The sequence below is a fragment of the Clarias gariepinus genome, chromosome 25 (genome assembly GCF_024256425.1).
Source record: "Clarias gariepinus isolate MV-2021 ecotype Netherlands chromosome 25, CGAR_prim_01v2, whole genome shotgun sequence".
In the NCBI taxonomy this organism is placed as follows: Eukaryota; Metazoa; Chordata; class Actinopteri; order Siluriformes; family Clariidae; genus Clarias; species Clarias gariepinus.
Genome location: NC_071124.1, coordinates 18036005 through 18059836, shown reverse-complemented (window position 1 = coordinate 18059836; position 23832 = coordinate 18036005). Strand labels below are relative to the sequence as shown.

Genomic DNA, 23832 nt, shown 5'->3' with positions numbered 1-23832 from the left:
TGTTTGACTTGAACACCTTGTACTTTTATAGTAATTTTTGGCAATTACCTGGTGCACTGAATGCTATGTCACCGGCTTGAAATGTGTTTATCGTATTGAAACTGCATTTTATTCTTAACCACAAAGTTTAAAAAAGAAAAAGAACAGAAAACTGTTTTTGGTTTGGACCCACGGAGATCTTGAACCAAGTCCAGTCTCCGGCAGCTTCTTGCTCAACCTTCACCCTTACGAAACAGCACTGAAGTTCCAGTGGAATTGTCTTTCCTCTCTAAACACGATACTCCAGATTTCACGCACCGCAGGAGTTTGCGCTAAACGATTTTCTTCACTTTTTCAAGCAGTTCCGTCCGTCAGCCGCCCTGATGACGACTCTGTAACCCCAGGCCGGTTATTAAAACCGGCATTTCTTCATATTTCTTTAGGATGCAGGTTGGAATGCGACCGTCCCTTGCAGGCAGCGAACATGTCCTCTTCTGGGTTACACCAGATCATTCCTCTTGTACAATTCCTCTTAATATTGATGGTGTGTCCATGAACTGTAGGTCTCGTAACCCCTAGCAGAAGTAAAACACCAGGTCTTTATCACACACATGTCTTCACCCTGCAGCTGAGTCGTGTCAAAATTAATGTTGCTCGATGCAGTTCCATCCTCCCCGTGTCCACACGACCTCTCGTTTAAGGAAAATGCACTCGACCGCTGTTGACTTTTTCACGCCAAAGAGGTCACTTTATTTAGAGTGGTCTATATTTATTTATTTTTTATTTAGCCACTGAAGAGGCTTGTGTGGTAAACATACAGTATAGTATTTTGTCTAAAAGTGCCGAGAGTAAGAAGGTTCAAAACGAGATCTGTCTTTTCCCAGCGTTTATCACTACGCTTTGTCTTTTCTTAGCCATGATCGTGCTTTGTCTCTGTGTTTACATGTCCATTATGTTCTGTCTCTTTATAGGAGGAAAGCCCGGTAGTACTTTGAGTACATTTGTGTTGCACAAAGGCTCGGGAAAGTCTCTGTATGGCAAAAAAAGGTCAGACAAATCCGTTTTTGTAAAGAACAATGGAGACTTTTTATTTCTTCCGTGAGTTTATTGAATGAAAGCAAAAGAGTATCAAAGCGTAAGGAGTTAAATGAAGCCAGTGGTAGGAGTAAAAGGAGGTTTTATTATAATAAGATTTTTTGTTTGTTTTACTTTCATTTATAATTAACCCAGATTCAATACTCAGCCAGTGACTGAAATCAGACGGTTACACCGGCCATGACCAGAGACCCGGCTAGTCTCGGATATTTTATCTTAAGTGGAGAAACAGAAAAGTGTTCACCCAGTCATCCGGGCTTTGAGAGGTTGTATCCTGGCTGATACTACAGCCATTCACAGGGTTAAAATACTTACTGTCTTGAGGCATTAAGTGCCCTGGGATCGTTTCTGAGGACACTTGACCCTAAAGTCTGGATCATTTTCATCAGTGAGAACACAATTGTTCCAGGTTTAGGAACCGTGACCGAGTTCCCTTGAAAAGGTGGTCTCGAGAACGATACAGTGCACTCCGGCATGGATCGAATCAGATATGGAAGCCAGTCGTACCTGAGAACGGAAATTGACTTTTATTTGGACACTATCGGTCTCATCAAGGTGACAACTACCAACCAGGGAGGGAACAGACCATCACATGCTTCCACAGAGACACGTGATGCCAGCCAACCTTTTATTTTCACATTGCTGCTCTTGCATCGTAAAGGAGTGGTGTACCACACTCGAAGGAAAGTGCGATCAGCTCCCGCCCGCTTACCTGAGCTTACAGATGCCCATGACTAGCTAGTGGCACGATGATCGATGTGAGATTGTGAGAAAGCGTTACCGAACTGCTCTCTAGATTCTCCGGCTGTCATCTCGTATTCAGTTTGATTCTGATTTGTATTTTGTATTCAGATTTTTAAAAAATGTAAGTTTTAAATAGTCCATGTTTCATTATAAATATTTAAGAAAAGTCACAAATATTTGTGCATGTTGTCAACTATAGTTCTTCGAAGGAAAGAAAGAAACCTGGAGTCAGAATTAGCAGTTCAGAGGAAAAAAAAATATATATATAATATATATATATATATATGTGTATGTGTGTGGAAAAAGCAAGAAAAACTCGGAATCCACCAGGGAAATTGCACATGGTGCATCTCTAATGTGCGGCGCACATTATATACACACACACACACACACACACACACACACACTCGTTCCATGCCACAGGCAATTTGGGACTGTTTGGCCTGACATAACAATAAAATCATCTCTTATGATCCTGCGATAATATTCACTGACGTGTTCTCCGATTACGCTACATTACCGAAGCTGACAAACTCACAACTTTTTGAGTACCGCTCAAAAATACACCAAAAGAGTTTCTCAACAGTTAAACACCAGAACGTTACTCTGCATTGTGGGAAGACACCAAAATATGGAGTGGAAACCCACTAAGTACGGGGAGAACATGTAAACCCTCGACCCTAAGAGTGAGATGATGATGATGATGATGATATCTTATTTCATGTTCAATTGTCGATAGAACAACCTGCTCCTTTTGGCATATTTGTATATTACATTGCTTGTAGGGTGATGTTAAAATGTTAGAGTTTGTCAGGTCTGGTAATGTAAACGCTAAGTTCACAGTTTTTTTTCTGTAATCCATCAGTTTCACATGGAACAATCTCTGTGCTACAGTTTAGAAAAATGGGATGTAATATGTACCATGTATCATAACCATTCGAATTACTACGTCTGCAAGAAATATAGAGCATTTAACACCCGGACTCTCCCCGTGTGATTTCTTTTGCTCGTCGGTTCTTCAGGAGGCAGGGAAAGAAGGACAGGGTTTGTTCATCCGAGCAGCGGAGTGGTGAAAAGTAAAGAAACAGGAGCCAGAGTTTTACATTCTTGTGTGAAAGTCACACAATTTCCAGTCTACACATTCGGATCAGTAAGGAATTTTTTTCCTACTGGTATCGACTCCTAAAACACATCCTGCACAAGGAGCCCTGAAATCTGGGGGTTTCTTTAGGTTCTTGTGCCAGAAAATGCAACAGCACATTTAATAGTCTGTACATTTAATAGCTGTTTTAATATTGATTTTATATATATATATATATATATATATATATATATATATATATATATATATATATATATATTTATAATTTTTTTTTTTTTTTTTTTTTTTTTTTAAATGTCTGGAATCATTGACCCTTCCAGACAACCAGAGAGCTAATGGTGCGGTTACAAGTTCTATACCATGCTGTAAAAGATTTCAATTTGTGTGGAAACTTTGGTATGCTGCACTGGTATTTATCTTTTCACTTGCCTTTTTTTTTCTTTCCTATCTACGAATTCATATCTGGAATAGCTTGGCTGGTGGAGAATCCTGTCGAAAGACCACAGCGGAGCCCTGGGTTTATCTGTGAAAGGGCCTGGGAAAGGTGGCTTTGCAGAGGCAGCGTGGTGACTGACAATTCTTTTTACGGTTCAAGACGACGTATTGAAATTCAGATCTGGGACGTTTAACAAAGATGTGTTTTTGCAAGTCCGTTGTCTTTCCACTGTGGGGTTAAAGACAAACACGGTTGCCTTATGCATTTTGATACCTCAGCGGGGTCCGTTTTGCGGAATCTCTCTGGCAGCTGTTACATACTGATACGCTTGTGAGATTGTGTATGTCTTGGCAGTGTCAGGGTTTGGATCAACAACTAGCATATGAATAATCCCTCACTTCTACTTTTCGGGCCATGGGAAAGCAGCGCGAGTCAAAGGCCACGAGGAAGTACGGCACATCCAATTGTGAGTTCTGGCCTGTTTGTTGTTCAACACTTCACAGATGAGACTGCATGTGACATATGAAACAATGGGTGGTTATTTTTTTTGTTGATGTTGGTTTTTATTTTGTTATTATTATTATTTCATCAGCTCAACTCTTTGCTCAAGGAGATCATTGACCCCGCTCCTTATCACTCAACACAATCCTAACCTCAGGCCATGGCTTGTCATGGTTTTATCTGCCCTGTGTGCGTGTTTTTAGAGAAAGCAGATGGTGAAAAATGGTTTGGCTATAATTAGGCAGTGATGAGCCAAAAGCGTTACTGGGTGTGGGCTACAAACTTACTCATCAGACTTATCACTAGTTAGCAGGGGTGTAGTGTTAGTATGAGGGACATTCAAATCAAACCTGGACTTGTCATGAAATTTCTCGTGAAACCGATTGACATATGCTGAAGACTTCAACCACAGTATAGTGATGAGACTCTTGGCCGCAGGGAAACGCCGATCCCTTGGTGTACTCACAATCATTCAGGAACTCGCAAGTTTTTGCCGCATCCCCCGTATAGTTTTAACCTCACTTCACATGCCACATTTCTGGAGCATTAATGGAGTTCCTGGGAGGCCAGCATTTCAGACGTGAAGCAGGCAGGCCGATCAAGGCTCCAGCATACTAATAAAACTTTCCAAGCACTAGTGAAACAATGGGATAAGTGCATTAGTGGAGCAGAAGATTATATAGAGAAATAAAGGTTATCAAAAGTCCAGGTTTGACTTGAACACCCCTCCTATTGCCAGTCCTTGTTTTCTAAAATCCCACGAAATAAAGTATAAATCTATTTTCAGAAATTAATCCTCAGAGGTTATCTTCAAATAAATTTGGTTTAAATTCACATTGGTTGTGTTTCCTCCATTACCCCCATTGTCCCTCGACTAGAGGGTGATACTGTAGTGTCGTCAGTAGGAACTCATCTCCACCTAAAGAGAGTGATGAAGCAGCACTTTAGTCCTGTAACCTGCTCCATGCTTCCAAAGCTTCGATACCATCATTCATGCTCACAGTCATAACCTCGTACTGTAGGTCACTAGCCAGGTCGAATCTCCTCTGATACTCTGTGCACAGCGTGGTATTGCTTCAAGACCCACTGGAACTTGAAGTTTAACTTTTGCTTCTGCATCGGATTTCTTAATATTATCACATTTGAACTTTGCACGAAAAGAAAACAGGGTCAGTGCAGCAAATGGCTAACGTCTCAGAGGAATAATAATAAAACCGCGGCAGAAATCAATTCGCTCCAGAATAAGCAAAAGCCATCGCAGGTGTTTCAGATGGACCTTTCTTTCAGTCATAGGCGCACTACATTATAATGGGTGGCCCGAAAGTCTGGATCTGTAGAAAAAGAAATAGTGGTCAACATTAAAATGTAAACAAACAGCCTGTCAAAGCATGCCAAACCTGCAAGTATCAGTATAACCCTAACCGTAAAAAGCATTGTTGGCCAATCAGTATTGTTGGCAAATCGCAGAGACCTGACTCTTCAAATAAGTTATGTGAAAAGCCTAGCTAGTGTGTGGAGACATTAGATTACAACTGGGTTGTCGTGGTTACCACTAGATACAAAACAAACCTTATCTGTTAATACATCTTAGTTGGTTAAACATTTATTGGGAATAAATCCACTAAAAATGAATTATTAACATCTCTCCTGCGGATTCAGACTTTTGGGCGATCCTTAATAATATCATCTGTGCTTGGTTACACAGTAGAGTAGATCATCCTGTGATTTCATAATCTTGGGTAAAGTTTACTTCGTCCAGGCTTTGTATTGCAAAATCCCAAAGAATTGTGCACAGACTAGAATGGGGCAAAGATTCAATGATGTTTATGAAAACTCTGGAAACTCATAACTAGACTTTTGTGCTTTGTCAGATTATTTACTTCATCTAGGGTAACTTTGACCTTGTGATTTCACGAGGATATAATGCTCGATTATTTTTTTCCTTCTGTTGCTGCACCAGGATAATTTTGTGATTTCGTTATCCTGAAGGGAAAAAAAAAAAACGTTTTAAGTAGCGACCACACCAGGCTCTTTCCCCACTGCTTTTTTTTGTTGTTGTTTGTTTCATTTGGTGCATTTTTAAAACAATAGCTTTTTTGTTTTCCTGTGTATAAGGATAAACAGTGAACTTGGACATGTCTAGTTTTATATCGATCTGCAATAACATTTACATACACCACTGCTAGATAAATTTAATAACAGTGATTTTCAGTCATATTCCAGTAAACTGCTGACAGGATCTTGGACACCCAAGTCTCCTTAATGCCTTTGGGTACCACAGACGAGCCCGTCTGGTCCGATTCCACAGTGTCGCACAAATGAAAAGTATCAGAACACCTAGCGCGTCACAGCCTGCTGTACAAAAGTTCAGGTTTGTTGATCCAGCTTCCAAACTCTTCAGATCTCAGTCGGATTAGGCATCTATGGGATGTACCGGAAAAAGAAGCCCGATCCGAGGCCCTGTCCTCGCACCCTGCAGCACGCAAAGGATCCCCCACAAGCATCCCGGTGCCAGACACCACAGCACATCCCCAGAGGTCCCGGACGCCTGAAGCCTGGTTGGTGTATATCTTGCCTAAAATTTAACGGGGAACTGGAAAGGAAACAAATTTTAAAAGATCATCACTATTGGAAGACTACAGAGATATTGCTAATGAATTTATCACGTCATAGAGAATCACAATGATGCGTCAATGTAAGATTATTAAATGTAGTTGACTTATCCTTAGAGGACTAAAGAAAAATGAATAAAGTAATCAATCACTATTTCTGATTTCTTGATGCAATGCTTAAACTGTTTTGTGAAATTCTAAGCTCTTCGTGCTTATTTATTTTTCTTTCCATGGGTTCCATGGTACGTTCTGATTTAAATAAAAAAATGTAAAAAAAAATTCATCATCTTTCATCATCATCCCCCAAAACACACACACACACACACACACTATTTAAACCAAAATATCTGCATACATTCTTTACAGCCGTACCCACACAGCAGAATTTCCCTCAGCACTGTATTTTTTATTTATTTATTTATTTAAAAAATAATAATTTTTAGCGAGATTTAGCGTTCTCATGTTGCAAATTTCCTGAGGGACGGCCGTGCAAGAGCTCCTGACATCTCCGCTGGAAAAAAAACTCTGAAGCGCTGAAATAAAACCACCGGCGAGTCTGAGAGCAGATTAGCGATGGCGTCGTTTCCATTTCCATGCCCCTATTTGCTTCTGTGTATGAATCATGTGGAAAAGTGCTTACAACATCTTGGAATGTTTTAGTTTCTCCACCTTTTGAGGTTAGTTTAAAAAGGCGGTTTGGTGTAACCATCAAAAAAAACATGGCAGAGGATAATTCCAGGAAAAAGCTGCAGTCAGCTTTTACCTTGGCGCACAGGGAAGTGAGCGGAATTTCATCAAGACATCCCCAAGTTTCCTCTTGTGCCCGTTACAGTACAGTAAGTGGAGGAACGGGAACAGACGAGCGCCTCTGCATAGACATGAGTTTCCTGATGGCACAATGAAGCTACTGTGTGGCCTTCATGCATGACATCACGCTTTAGGGTTTTGAAGGGCAACACGCTGCTCTTTTTTTTTTTCTTTTTCTCTCCATGCATGAGCCAGGTGCACCTCATCGGATATCTCTGGATGCTATAATAGAGGATATAAAAAGTCATACGAGATAAAAAAAATAAAGGAGAAAAGAAAATGTATTTACTTAATTGGACGAGAAAGTATTATTATTGTGCAATTTCTGTTAAAGCTCGACTTCCAATCCTGTCCTCCCCAAAGCCTCTGGATCAACACCAATGGCAGATCAGTCATTAAAGTAAGGAGCGTGTTTACATAAAAAAAATCACATCTGGAAGCGTTTTCCTTAAAACGCCATTAAGTCAGCCAACTCCTGAGTCCCGCTGATTAATTAGCACAAGGCAGCTTGTGTCCTCAGTTTGTCTCCGTTAGATCATGCCATGTGCTGGATTTTAAGTGACTGCTTTCTTAGCCGTTAGAGAAATCTCAACACCGTTTAAATTTAAAGTGAAAGCTTATAATGGGACAACAATTTCGACAGCGACAACATCCAAGGCTGTGTATTAATCTGCTTATAGCACAAGTGGTGCATGATTGATCCCTCAGTTCTGCGCACTGGGTTTCACATTAATAAAAGAAATTTATTTTGGATCAGGAGTCTCAAAAACAGTTGTACATGTGTGTGTGTGTGTGTGTGTGTGTGTGTGTGTGTGTGTGTGTGTGTGTGTGTGTGTGTGTGTGTGTGTGTGTGTGTGTGTGTGTGAGAAAGAGAGAGAGAGAGAGAGAGAGAGAGAGAGAGAGAGAACCATATGCACGCTCTCATGCTAACCTGTATTATTTTGCGTCTTCTATGCAAGCCCAGATTTTAAAGCCACATTAATGACTTTTCTGGAGCTTATTCGTGGATTTTCCTTGAAAGTGGAAAGATTTAAATTCAGTAATCTGATGGTCAGAAAGTTGTTGATGAATATTTAACAGGAGTTTAGACGGTAACTCAGGCTCATAACTGAGCATTTTACTATAAATCTAGAGATGCACCTACTGTGAAATTCTGTACCAATACCATGTTTACAACAATAATGTGACCGATAGCTGAAGCCAGAACCAAGGCTCTTTTCATTTTGTTATTTAACAAAAAAAAACTTCATTATGAAAAATAAATTAATTAATAACTGAACAGTTTTAAAGACTTTAAGCTTTATTCATACTATCCTTGAATATGCACAAATTCAATCATTCATCTTTTTCCTTACCGCGGAGCCTGGAGCCTTTCCCAGGAGACAGGGTGCCAATACATCGCAGGACATACAGATACCGCCAATTAGGCTATCAGCGTGTTTGGACTGGGGGAGGAAACCGACTGAGCACAGGAAGAACATGCAAACTCCATACACATAGAGTCGAGATGGGAATCGAACCCCGACCCTTAAGGTGGGAGGTGACTATGCCACCATGCCTCCAGCACAAATTCAACATAACTTTCTTTAAAAAAAAAAAAAAAAAAAAGACTTATCCTTTTTGTAGCCTTTCTTGTCTGCTCTACAGCTACTTGATTGATACGAAGAATTTTTCATTACATGCATAACGCAACAAAAACCTTTTTGTGAAGGCTAAATATAAATATAAAATTGATTAGGGGTAAAGACATTGAAATACTCCTACGCATCCTTAGCGACTTCTAGTGAGTCGAAGTCAATCAAAAATCTAAATAAAATTTGTAACCCTTTATTCAAGACTTAAAAAAAAAAATGTGAGTATGGTGACGTTCTCTGTGAGGAGGTTTTTAGCAATTTTTGAAGGAGTTTCCTGGATCACTGCTTAAAGTTTTCCAACTAAGTAGTTTGTGGTTACTCAGAAGCATGACAAGCTTTTTTTTTTTTTTTTTTTTTTTTTTAAAGTAGTAGCTGGTGTTTATTCCAGTCAGATGTAAACCTGTTTATTCATTTTTCCGTTTTCAGGACTAATCGATTTGTGCTTTCTCAACAACAATAAATGATGGAAAAAATATTCTGGTAAAGCAATTACTATTATTAACTGTTATTTAATGTACGTGCCAACAGGAACTAACTTGTTTCATGGATGTTTCGCAACACTAAATGTTAAAATAATGAGTCATTCTTAATTGCTGCTGTGATGAAAGAATGAACACTTTAGAATGTGCTGTGGGAAATGTGTGTGCTATCGGACGTGCTTTTCTGGTTGTCGTGGTTGTAAAGCGTTGTTATTTGTTACAGTTAGGTATTTATTTGTTACTGCTTGGCTAAAAAACACTCTAAGATTGTGTTTCACACACTAAGATTTCATTCAGTCATCTCCCACTTCATTTCATGGTCAGTTCATGTGCGGAAACGATTCCTCATGCTCTCAGAAACACTCTTTTACAAACTGAGTCCTGGAGTTTGTCCCATGTCATCAGGGAAGGGAAGGGGGGAATAACTCCATAGATGTGATAACCTGGTCATTCAGTACATTCAGGTCGTCAGCTGACTTCATTTTATTGCCACATAACATTGCTAAGTCTGGACCTGACCAACTTGAAGCAACCTCAGATCATAACACTACCTCCAGAGGCTTCATGCGCTTCCCTTCTTACCCTGATACGCTTATCACGCTGGAATTTTTTTCCTGATTAGTCTCAGTAACAAGTTATTTTCTTATGAGCACACAGATGTTTAGTTGCAACTCTGTCAGTTCTTGTCACACAGTGTGGAAATGCTCTTACAATTATTTTACACATTGCCATGATTCATGCAACGTCAACAGGTGTTTTAGTCATCTCCATTCATGATATTTTATTTGTTTTTATTTTAAGTTAGGTTCAGTCTTTATTTATCACACATACGTTACTGCACAGTGAAAGTCTTTATCCTTCGCATATTCTTGTTAGTAGGCAGGTCAGAGCGCAGGGTCAGCTATTTTCCGGCGCCCCTGGAGCAGACAGGGTTAAGGGCCTTGCTCAAGGGCCCAACAGCACCAACCTGGCGGAGCTGGGACTCGAACCGCTGATCTTCCGATCGTAACTCGTAGTTACGATCACACAGAGCCACAACATGCCCCGGGATTTTTATTTTTCCCCCCCGACCACATTTCTTCCACACAGTTCAGCAATGTGTCAAAGAATCCTTAACCCAGTTCCACTAATTTCAAATTTCCTTAGTTGTTTTCTTCGCTTGATGCAGCCCAATAATTTGGCCCTACTGGTATTTCTATTTATTTATTTATTTTATTTTTGAACCGCCAACTTTCTGATCAGTAACCCACTGAGCCACCGCTACCATGTCTGCTGTGGTAATCTGCTGCTTCAGTCTTCCCATTACCTTGAACCTGTCTGGTCTGGGTCCGTCTGTCTCTCTGTCTGTCTGTTTGCAGGACTGCTGCTCACTGAATATTTCATGCGTCATTCTTTGTAAACTCTGAAGACGCGTGCGTGTGTGTGTGTGTAAAAATTCCAGCTGATCAGCATTTTCTGAAACACTCCAGTCTGTCTGGCACCAATAAGCATGCCCTGGTTTAAAGTCCCTGAGATCACATTTTTTATCCCATGCGAATGAACGTCAAGCTCTCGACCTGTATCTGCAGGATTTAATGCGATGCGCTGACATCACCCGATGTCTGCATGCCTGTATGAGTCACATGACGCTCATGTGTGCGCCCCCCCATGAGATTATCATACAGAATGCCCATTCTTTTTGCAGTTTAACGATTTCCCGAAACGACTCCTAAAACTTGTTCATTGTTCCAGACATCATTTAGCGAGACAGGTTTATCGTCACACTCTCGGCCTGAACGAGCGTAGTTCCCACTGCCGTGCTGGGTGTTTATGATCTCTGGAACGCAGCCAGACTTCCTGAGCTCTTCTCTCTGTTTTTGCAAGCTTTAAATATCCCTCAGTCCTTTGTGTTTGGTGAGCAACAGCTTTAATAGAGGATACATGGCCCGGTGCGATCGTCTGTGTACGGACCAAGCTGTCGCTGTCTGTAAAGTGATCGCCTCTTTCTGGAGCCAGAGCATCAGGGCCCGTATTCACAAAGCCTCATAGGGTTCTCTCAGAGAGCTCCTATCTTAGTTTAAAAAGTCCTAGCTGGGAGTCCTAGACTAAAAGTGATTCAGGAAAATTCTCAGGGCAACTCTGAGTAAGGGAAGTACAAAAACCTTTATCTTAGTGAGGAGGTGTGGTTGACCCGTTACTAGGGATGATGCAGCAATTCAATTGGTTGATTGAAGAAAAATAACCTCTTTAAAGGTCTTGAAATGCGCTCGTTGTAAAAATAACGTTTGTCTATAAAGAAATTGTAATGTCATGACTACAGGCTACTGTATAGATTTATCAATCATACTGATTTTATTACTTGTAATATATTTTAGATTGATGGGAGCAAAAATAGCTCGGATTTGACCAGTTTACATGATTGCAGGACAGTCTATTTAAGTTGCACTTTTGGATGGTATGTAGTCAACAATCCAAGAGAGATGAAAGGAAGTAAAAGAACAAGAAAACTAAACTGGACAGAAAAGCAGTGTTTACTTTAAGCTTCACGTTCAGTGTTTGGAAAATATTTCGTCTTTCCATCATTTTTCCTCTGCTATAGAAAAAGTCCTCCTCTCCACTCTTAACAATAAAAAAAATAATAATAATTTACAAGCTGTTTTTAGGGCTAAGATGTTTCGTGAATCATTTTTTATAACTAGGAGTAACTTTTAGGCTTAAACACAATTTACTGAAAAAAAAAAAAAATCTGTGTATTTAGTCTTTATATGTAGACCACATGGTCTGTTCATTCAGAATAATGTATTTGTATGTGGTTTCATGCCAAGTACAGTACATACATTAGGGAAAAAAAGAAGGTAAAAGTATGATCATAAAAATATTTTGGAAGAGATGATCGAACCACCTCTTTTGGTCACACTCACACTTCAGTTAGTTTAAAACGATTAGAGAGAGGGGGGAAGAACAACTCACTCCTAAAAGTACAAGTAATCACATGCTTTAGCTTTTGTTGGAACCACAGTTGGAATCAAATTCAGGACAGGGGTTAGACATTTTAACGGAGAATATAAGAAGTAGTCAGCATCGTGTCAGAACAGGGATTAGACTTTATCATGTCACTGTGATCTGGAATTCACATTTGTCTTTGTTGAGAGTCTTCACCTCTTACAAGAACGTGGTTTATATCATATTACTGCCCAGAATCGGATACGTTATCATTTCTAATTCACAGGGAGTGGGTGGTGGACACATCAAAAATGTATGGGGGTGTTGAAGTCAAAGTCAAACTTAGATTAGTAATAAAATTTCTCCTGAATGAAGGTGTAAAACACCTCAGTCGTCGCAGTGAACATTGAGCAAGTGGAGCGTCTGAAATCCGTGAAAATTGACAGATAACTTGCAAAACAGATGCATCATCAGATACGCAATCGTTCACAAGAACAGCATTTGCACGTTACAGGAAGTCGGCTGTGAGTTAGTCGGTCTGAACGTGACATACTTTCCACTTGTGGTGATTGTGTCCAAGCACTAGTGGAACGCTGGGATAAATTTGTTGGTGTAGCCGGGGATTGTATAGCGATAAATAATCTAATAACCCTGTTCTGTTATTCTGCGCAATCAGAAGTGCCAGTTTGACTTAAACGCCTCTTTTAAAATTGTTATAGTGAAAGGGACTTAAAATATATTTAAGAGAATTTTATTTGTATGTAAGGTGTTCTCTATTTTATAACGTTTTTAGCGCTATTCTTGTGGTTTCCTGTAACCTGACAATGGTGTTTTTTTGGCTCTCGAGATAAAAAAAGAAACGGAAAGCCTGGCATGGATACAACCTATACACCTGTTGTAGCGTAAGTGATAACAGGAATTAAGCTGTTGTGCAGACAGGAAACCATCACGCTGAGTGCAGTCTGCAGAAGTCTTTACTCAGATATTGTGTAGCTGTGTAGAAAATGTCATTTCTCTGGACCTCTTAAATATTGCATGAGATATTTATTTCGATTGTAATTCACCTACAGTTTCGAGCACATTTATATGCTGATGCTGTTGCAGCTGTTCATTCATGAACCTTCCAAGCCATGACCCCTGACTTTTAAGCCACCGAGGCCCTATTTAGCTTAAGATTAGGAAAATAACAAGATGTCCGTTCACATGACCAGACGGTCTGCCCTTTTTAAACAATGAAATTGAGACACATTTCTGTCCTCTGCGTTTCCTTGCCAAGTCCCAAATATTGGCAGCAACGGAGTGGCGGAGAACGTCAGCGTAGGCAGCGGCGCCTGCCAGCCCTTCTACGCGGCTTCACAGACGGGGTCAGCCGTCCCCACCCGGCCATCCGTTGGCGCGGAATCTCCACGACATTCTTCGACTGGGCGGCTTTCCCGGCTGGGAACAGGGGCCTTAACGGTGATGACAACAGCCTTTACCTTTCCAGTGACTGGTCAGCACGGGCTGACACTTGGCAGGAGTGAAGTTCTATGGTGGCTCATGCAGGCCTGTTCTCAGCTTCGCTCAAACGGTGGCATTCCGCCTTTAAAGTTCCCAGGGCGCATGGCATCGCCCTTCTTACGTAACGCTCTCCTGTTTAGGCACATGCATCAGCAGTGTCTTGTTCATCCACCGGACAGGTAAGTCGGCACTGGGAGGCACACATGCCACGCCATGTGCAGGTTGGTCCATGTTGGCGCCTTTAGAGCAGCAAAGTGGTTTCTCCTGGGCAGCGGCTTATGCAGGCTTTTAATGCGGCTTTACTCTCCATTTACTGTAGCGACCAGTTTAGCCATTCATTGGAACGTCCTCAACATGAGCCCTTGTGACTTCTGACATCCGGGGACCTTAACGGGGGAACACAGAGCAGATGAAAGTGCCATGGCAGAGCTTTTTTAGTCGCAGTGTGATGATCCAACGGCGGTGTTCAGTTTAGTCGCCTTTGAAGTCTTTGAAGCGCGCCCACATGCTGCTCTCGCCTGTAGCGAACTATATAAATTCACAAATACATTATGCGTATAACGTGTATCAAATTGCAAGCTTATTAAATAATTGCACAGGTCCGTATTGTTGCATGTCATTAACACTGTAGCACTCATCTTTATTGGTGTTTTACTTTTTTTTTTTTTTAATAATTACTTTTTTTCCTAGTATTCCTCTATCAACACTTGACTGCGGAACTTTATTCTGATTGAACGTCTTGTTTCGTTTTTCTCTCTGTTGTGCAGCGGCACTGCCGTTCGTCATCATGACCATCCTATTCCAGCCGTACCAGCGAGGGATTTACTGCGACGACGAGAGCATTCGCTACCCGTACAAGTCTGACACCATCTCGCACGGCATGATGGCTGCCGTCACCATCACCTGCTCCATCATCATTGTGAGTACCATAGACTAGCAGTACTAAAACAACTTTAGCTGGAAATTACAGATGGGTGACAAAGGAAGTAATGGAGGCTTTCTTATTTTCTTTTTTATTTTCTTTTTTTTTAAGTTAAACATTTCTTTTTCACATATACTGTTCATCACTACACATATCCCAGGGGTCAGAGCACAGGGTAGACAGGGTTAAGGGCCTTGCTCAAGGGCTCGCATTTTGCTGCCTGATGGATCTCTGGCTTGATGTGCCAAACTTCTGATCAGTAGCCCAGAGCTTTAACCTGCTGAGCTACCAATGTTCAAGACCTTTCTGAGACATGTTTTTTTTTTTTTTAGTTAAATCATCACCAATCTGTTTGTTTTTGAAATTATTTCTAATGGTAAGTGTATACAAATTAGGACTAGAACAAACATCAGTAAGGTGTCGGGTTAACTGGGTCCAAACCTTACTTACTAATAATCACATTGGATTTATTTTTTTTATTAATATTTTTTTTTTGCCCGTGCCAGACCGAAATCCTCCAAAGCAATATAATGATATCGAGCCCAGCTTATCAGTCTTTTTTTTCCTTATTTTGTTTTGTTTTTATTTTCCCTCTTGCTCTACAGATCACCACAGGAGAAGCTTACCTGGTCTACAGCAAGCGGCTCTACTCCAACTCTGATTTTAACCAGTACGCCGCAGCGCTCTATAAAGTCGTGGGCACCTTCCTGTTCGGCGCCTGCGTGAGCCAGTCCCTTACAGAAATGGCCAAATTCACGATCGGACGCCCGCGGCCCAACTTCATGGCTGTGTGCGCGCCGACCGAGTGCAAAGGCTACATGCTTAACATAAGCTGCACGGGAAACCCACACAACGTCACTGAATCCAGGTACCGTGCCCGGAGACAGATAGGCCAGGACTGAAGGTCGCTCTGCTTCTGACCTCACTTCTGGTGTTTGTTTCTTTGTGGTGTCAGCTGTAGTTCTCGCTTCCTGTTTCTTCTCTCTTGTGTGATTGTAGGATTTAACCTTTTTTGGAAGGATTTCTTTTTTTGTTTTTTTTGTTTATTGTACTATAAATACACACTCAGGAGCATTGTTTAACCGTCTGTATTCATGGACACACTGTACCTTACAATAATATACATTCATACACTTAGAAAAAATACATATTTTAAAAAAGAATGGGGAAAAATGTTATAAAGCCTAAACAATAATTATTAAAATAATGTCAGTATTTGGTGTGATAACACTTTGAGGACCCTTTAGTCTCAGGTACACTTTTTATATATTACTCATGCAGAACCACCTACAGTTCTGAGGATTTTGACTGTTGCACATGCAAAACCCAGCAGCTTCCATTTATTATTATTATTTTTATTTTTACGTTTACGCATTTGGCCGACTTACATTTTTATTCATTCGAACTCTTGAAGTTTAAGGCCCTTGCTTAAGGGACTAACAGGGACAACGTGATGATCATGGGATTTGATCCTGGGACCTTCCGAACCATAGTCCAGTGCCTTAACCCCCCCCTCTTTTTTTTTTTTTGTATGAAAAGTGGTCTTTTATATAACGTGCTGCTTTCTTTTCTGACATATATTCTGCAAGTTAATTTTGTGGTGGGATACTAAAGTTTGAAAAAATCAGAAACGTTTTTGAACTGACTCAATCAATTATACAGACAAAAAAATAATAAAAGGTAGGTTTGTACTGAAGAGCACAGGGTGCCTAGGACTTTTGCGCAAGACTAAATACTCAGCAAAAAAAGAAACGTCCCTTTATCAGGACTGTGTATTTCAACAATAATGTTGTAAAAATCCAAATAACTTTACAGATCTTCATTGTAAAGGGTTTAAACAATGTTTTCCATGATCAATTAACCATAATCAATAAATTAACCTGCACCTGTGGAATGGTCGTTAAGACCTTAACAGCTTACAGAAAGTAGGCATTTAAGGTCACAGTTCTAAAAACGCAGGACACTAAAGAGACTTGTCGACCGACTGTGAAAAACACCCAAAGAAAGATGCCCAGGGTCCCTGCTCATCTGCGTGAACGTGCATTAGGCATGCTGCAGGGAGGCATGAGGACTGCTGATGTGGCTAGGGCGATAAATCGCCATGTCCTCACTGTGAGACGCCTAAGACAGCGCTACAGGGAGACAGGAAGGACAGCTGATCATCCTCGCAGTGGAAGACCACGTGTAACAACACCTGCACTGGATCGGTACATCCGAATATCACACCTGCGTGACAGGTACAGGATGGCCACAACAACTGGCCGAGTCACACCAGGAACACACAATCCCTCCATCAGTGCTCAGACTGTCCGCAATAGGCAAGTCCATGAGGAGGAGATGCACTGCAGTACTTCAAGCAGCTGGTGGCCACACCAGATACTGACTGGTACTTTTGATTTTGAGCCTCCCTTCATTCAGGGACACATTGGGAAACATTTTTAGTTCATTTCTTATGGTGTTGACTCTCTTAGTGTCCATACAAATGTTTACACATTAAGTTTACTAAAAGTAAAAGCAGTTGAAAGTCAGAGGACGTTTCTTTTTTTTGCTGAGTATATATAATACACAATATCAGTCAAAAGTTTGGACACAAGTTTGGATTTATTTTCTACATTTTAGAATTACTGGATATGAAATAACCCACATGGAATTAAGTAATTCTGTAACAACAAAAACAGTCAGATGTTATTTTAAGACTTCTAGGTCAGCTGTTCTGGAATAGTTCTTGCAAGAACAGTATTGTTAAGTGCATTTGTTAAAAAAAAACATCAAGCACCATAATGTACCTGTCTCTCATGAAGACCAAACCTTACCTTTGCTGCAGAGAAGAAGTTCACTTAGAGTCACCAGCCTCAGAAATCACCAATTGCCTTTATCATTGTAGAAAGAAATAATAATCAGGAAAGACCGTGGAATTAAAAGGTGTACCCAAACCATTGGTGTGTGTGTATGTATAGTATATAGTGTATGTGAGTGTGAGATATTTGCTTAAATCCGAGTAAAGTCACTGTAAAGCCTGTTAGTGTGAAGAGCTTAAATGTGCTTTCTATTAAGCGCTACTTTAAGCCCTAAGTATTAAGGGTAGATTTTATAAATGTGAGCAAATCAATTAAATAAATGATGCTTACAGTTTATCTTTATTTGCCCTGCTCCAGGTTGTCCTTCTATTCTGGCCACTCGTCCTTCGGGATGTACTCGATGCTGTTTTTGGCGGTGAGTTGACGCTCTCTCTCACATTTCCTTCATCGTTCCAGTTATTCGTGCCGGCAGAGTTTCATGTACATTCGGGGAAAGTGTACCCACCCACATACTTGTCAACATTCACTTCCCAACAGACCAAAGGTTATTTTGTTAACGAAAAATCATCAAAGAAAGATTTTCATTTTTGTCACGAACTAGATCGCAGCAGCAGCAGTGAACTGCAAGTGAGTTTTGGCCCGAGAATGTGATGCATGAACGCTATTAGCCTGAGCTGAGGATGTGTGTAAGGTAACACTTTCAGTTTAATAGACATTCCTGTCCCGTTCAAACACGCTAACGGTAACACTTTTTAAAGTGCTTTTACACGCACAAAAGACACTGGATGCAGAAGATTTGCTCCGTTAAAGCTGAATTGCTAGAAAGGTTTGGTTGGTATGAAAATCCAGGGTTTCTCTTTAGCCAAGGAAATCAAGGTACTTTTATGCAAACTTAACCTGGCGGGTTTTCCCTTAAACGTAATACTTTCCAAAACCTATTTCTGTGCTTCAGTAAATTACTATTCACTGGAAAAGGAAAAAAGAGGGGAAAAAAGGATTTAGGATTGATTTCCTGGAAAAATACACAGATGCCGTTTACACAGTAGGTAGGTGTTTGGTAGCTGTTAGTTCGGAATCAATTCGATTCGAGTTTATTCACAATTTGAATGTTAGATTCTCTAAAATTAACAAATCCCTAAAAATATGCCACACTTTGCGTCTTCCATGTTGTGGTTGGTAAAATACCGCCACATACTGGACTGGAGTGTGAAGGGAAAAAAACAAGCGATAATCGGGATCAGAATCGGGTTTTATTCACCATTTGATTCTGGCTGTTTGTGGCTCTCGAAGTACAGACCAACATAAAACACTTTATATTTGTTAGAGACAAGACATTATACACAGTAAGTAAGTACACAACATTCAATAACTGTACAGATTAAATAAAGACTAAAAGTATCTAATATACTATAAAGTAAAGTTTTTTGCCCTATCATCCGGAGATCGCTGGTTCGAACCCCGGGTGATGCTGTAACCTCTCACAGCCGGAGGTCTAGAGAAAGCTGATTGGCCGAGCTCTCTCAGAGGGGAGGGATGAGAGGTACTTTGCGCTCCCACATTAATCACGGCTCTACAGCCAATCAGGGGCGTCTGTAAGCTCACGCAAGTGGAAGGAGTGGATAGCGCTGTCCTCCGAGTGTGTTACTCCGCCCCTAACGGTGCGTGAGCAAGCAGTTTGAAAAGATGCGGTCGGCTGGCGTCACGTGATTCAGAGGAAACACGCGATAGTCTTCAGCCCTCCTGACTGAGTGTAGTAGTAGCCTTAATGTGGGAGCCCCCTAGTGACGGGGAGAAATTTGACACAACTAAATTAGGAAGAAAATCGGGGGGAAAATTTCCCCAAAAAATCATTAGTGCTGTTGAATTGAAAATCGTCAAATCTGGCAAAATTTAATTGAAATTCTCCTCATGATTCACAGCACTGTTATGAAGTTTAAAGGTTTGAAAGACATATATTGTTTATTATTATTATTATTATTATTATCCAATCACTTATGACTTTCCATCCTATGTTTTCAGTTGTATGTGCAGGCACGCATGGCATTCAAATGGGCACGTCTTCTCCGACCCACGATTCAGTTCTTTTTGGTCGCATTCGCCATTTACGTCGGATACACGCGGGTGTCTGATTACAAGCACCACTGGAGCGATGTACTTGTCGGTCTGTTGCAGGGGGCGCTAATCGCCGTTCTTAATGTAAGTTGCAACTTAAAAAAAACAAAACAACATATATTCTTTCCGTAATGTACTTTTAAATGATTAAGGATTAAATGCTCCACAGGTGCGATACGTCTCAGACTTCTTCAAGGAACGCCTCCCGCGCCAACGATCCCCTCAGACGCCGGAGACCGACGATTCCGAGCGCAAACCAAGCCTGCAGATCGCCGACCAAGAAAGGAATCACCATTGCAGGTTCCCCGAGACCGTATGAGAGACTTTTTCAGCCTCGAGGCTGGTGTGTACCGTTATCACATCAAACCCAGAAAGTGTATATAAATATATTATTATGTAACCACTGGACAGGCTGCAGTGCTGCTCACTTAATTCCCTCACATCTGCATCCCAGAGGCATCAGTGCAGCTGCTGCAGCCACTAACGCTGAGTGGCACTGATACAGACTCGCCCCACTCAAGGATAATCTCTTCTTCATATTCTTGCGTGCGTGAGTGTGTGTGTGTGTGTGGCATCATATAGTATTCCTATATTTTGTCCTTTCTGTAGAGGGTCTGATATATTTATACTTTATACTGATCACGTTTTGTTTGTTTGTTGTTTTTTTTTAACAGCACAAAATCAAACCTTTTTTATTATAATTTTTTTTCTCTTCTCCCATTTCCAAGAAACAGATATAAATCATATCAAGATGCAACTTCACCTTATTTGTGGAACTGTAAAACTAAGTCTCAAAGTATAGCGTAGAGGTCGATCGTGGGTCGGTCCGTTAAATTTCAAGAAGCCGTGCCACTGAAAACATGTGAGGTTCGCGTGAGTCCGGATGAATTCCTCCATCTACTACGTTGTGAGGAGAAAAGTGAAGTTGCCGGGTTGTTGTTTTTTTTTTTCACATTATTTTAGACCTTTTTGTTCAATGGAAATATATCCTGTGGTGGTTGATTTATAGTTATGACCCTCCTGGTGAAAGGCATTAGTGTTTTATTATGTATAAAAAAAAAAAAAGAAAGAAAGAAAATCCCCCAACACATTCACAAGATGGACTGCATAATGTGACAAATCTGTACTTTTTTTATTTTTTATTTTTTTAATTAACAAAAATCATTTTTTATATGATATTATCTAACATCACCGAATACCACTAGCTAAACTATTGCATATTTGCAAGCTTATTACTTATTTCTACTGCTCTGTTTTTGTATGTTTTTATGTGAATTTAGGGACAAGAGGAGTTTATGTAATTTCCTAAGTGACGGATGAAATATTATTTTTTTTTAAGGATAATATATATATATATAAAGGATAATGAGACAAATAGAAGTAGACTTAAGGATGAAACGTTTTTCCTCACTGCTAACAAAACACTTCGGCTTCAGTAATCTCGTTTGATCTAGTAGTATTTTTATTCGGATTACTAAAGTTCTGTGTAAGAGAAAGTAGGATATTTTCTAATAGGAACACTTTGGGAGTGGACTTCATGACAGATCTCAAGTGTGTGTGTGTGTGTCTGTGTCTGGCACTGAAGAAAAAGCTTTAAAAAAAAAAAAAAACTACCCAAGGCACATGGTTGGGATTTGTTAATGTTTCCCCGCGGCGATGCGCAGGACCTCGTACTCATCTCCCCCTGGATACAGAACTCCTCATACCGGTGTCATTTCCCTGTCATGTGATCTCCATTATTATTATATGAACCACGTGTTGGGCTTTACAGCATGTAATGTTAAGGTCGGGGTCAAAAGTGGAATGTAATTAGGAGGCCACGTTTGCTTGGTTAAGTGAAGCCGTCTCTCTCCGTAAGCTCCTGTATAAACATGTACAAGATTGTGTCTATTAGTCTCGCAAAGTCACGTCGCGATACGCAACTAACATGCGCCTTGTTCACATCCTATATATTCACACTGTGACTTACACTATTCACATAACAAGCGCTACTATGAGCTGTGCATTTCTGCAACATTGCTTAGGTTGCGAGATTTTTAATACACACTATATTTACTAAGCATGAGGTGATTTATTTTTTATTTTTTCTCCTCCGCCTTTTCTCCAACAAACAGAGCGTCTCTGTTCCTCTGGTGTAGCTGCTGAAAGCCAAAGGCCTTAAAATAGACCAGGCCCCAATGCGGGAGAGAGCTCCCTTACTGCAAAGCATCTTTTATTTTATTTGTGTACTGAATCGAATGCGGAACGGATCCGAAACACGTGACGTATCCCTGCGTTATTTCCCTCAGCTTTTACTCTGTTTGCAAATTCCAGTGAATATTTATAAATAATGGAGTTTTATATCGTTATATCATCATTATGGTTTTTAACTCAAATAAAAATGCACAGGTTTGGGGAATATCCTGTCTTTTCTGAGCCCTTCGGAATGTGAGTGTACCTCCGAACGCAAGACTAAGATAACACCTGAACCTGAGCTTTTTAGGTTGTACATGGAAAAATAAATGCGAACATTTTAATAACCATTAATGTGAGCTTCAGCTTAAACATTGTCGAAATAATAATGGAAAAACTCACTGACACTTGTATACAAATATTCCAAATGTGCCTTTCTATCAGTATCTAATCCCAAAGCTGCATTTCCAAAAGCATGTAGTCCTGGCACAGTGTCTGTGTGTGTACATACTGTACAGGACTGTACCTCCCCTCATTTCTTCATATTCAAATACTTTATTGCAACAGGACGCGAAGTGCCTAAAAAAAAAAGCTCATTGCTTGTTTTTATTGCAACAACCTCATTTTCCCTCTCATCTGTTCCAACTACTCAGAATTCAGCATCACCAGTATAATAATCACCACCTGATCATCTTGTCATCATGTACACCTGATGATTTATAGGTCACTGTGTGGCTTAACAAACAACAACATTCCTCTGAAACTGCTCAGGGACTGGACTGAAAATGAGAGCTAAAAAAGTATTTCAGGAAGCCTGTAGTAAAAAAAAAAAAGAAAACAAGAAATCTAGTCTGTCACGCTGGAATCCAAATATGAAGGAATGAGGGCTGGCTCGAAACTTTTGGAAATCCTTAATTCTATTCACTAATTTGTAATTAAGCCTCCCAAAGTTTGTGTGTGTGTGTGTGCGCGTGCGCTTGAAGCCACCGTCTGTAGCAGGTGAGTTGTAATGTTGTTCTGTTCAATACTGTGGCCTGCACACTGATGTTCCCAAAGCTTTTGATTGTATGGCTTAAAAATATTGCACACATCAAATAGTTTTCTATATGTATTTTTATGTTTTTATGTCCTTAACTACTGTAGATTAATAAAGAAAAAGCAATTACTCGTACTATTTTGTTGTTGATTTTATTTGATTACTGAATAAATTACACTTTTGCTTTACATAAAGTTCTCTAGTTCTAGCGCTTTTAAATAATATAAATATTGACACTGCTGATTTGCTAGTCTTATGTACGTGTTGTGCGCAAGTGAGCACGCATTTGCACATAGTGATCACAAACTGGAACAGCAACAAGTGCTAATGCAAGATTACTGGGGCAGGTATCACGCTGCCCCATGTTTTTTTTTTTTTTTTTTTTAGGAAACCAAAGGCTTGAATTAGGTGTACACTCTGAATGGGGTACGCACTTATAACACAGTGTTATTGAATGTAGAGACCTCACTTCTATTGTAAGAAATAAACAGAAGCACGAGGAAAGAGATTATGGATAGATGATCACAATACATAAAAAATCCATATGTTCACCACTGTATTGAAATTGTTGCCTCTCCTCTCTGCGAGGAATAAGCTATATAACTGTATATAGTATCACTAAAACGTATATCACTATTGGTTAGCATTACATAACTCCTCTTAAACCATTCATGGGAATTTGACCAAACGTTCACAGAAACTGTATTAAAAGGCATAGATGTGCATTAGCTGTTTAATTTTTCTGGTAGTGTGTTCAGTGGGCCATTTTTATTTCATTTTTTTCAAAGAAAGATTGGATGAAGAAGAAAAAAAAATCTAATCATATTAATGTCATCCTGCTCCATCAAAACCACTGGACACGAGCTGCTGCTGAAACACAGGGTCGACATGGCATAAGAATTATTACTGGATGAAGAACTGCATGGCTGAGTATGAACATAAAACTTCTTTTGTAAGAAAGCGTGCACATTTATTCAGGAC

The 23832-nt window shown here is 40.2% G+C and overlaps 1 protein-coding gene across 1 annotated transcript in view; it reads left to right on the top strand.

Annotated features, from left to right (window-relative positions):
- Positions 1-22986, top strand: part of plpp2a (phospholipid phosphatase 2a) — a 39141-nt gene extending 16155 nt beyond the window's left edge. The window contains exons 2-6 of the mRNA XM_053486749.1: positions 14579-14730; positions 15339-15601; positions 17889-17946; positions 19551-19727; positions 19813-22986. Of these exons, the coding sequence (XP_053342724.1) occupies positions 14579-14730; positions 15339-15601; positions 17889-17946; positions 19551-19727; positions 19813-19962 (800 nt within the window). The 3' untranslated portion in view covers positions 19963-22986. The remainder of the gene's footprint in view (positions 1-14578; positions 14731-15338; positions 15602-17888; positions 17947-19550; positions 19728-19812) is intronic.
- Positions 22987-23832: the final 846 nt, after the last annotated feature.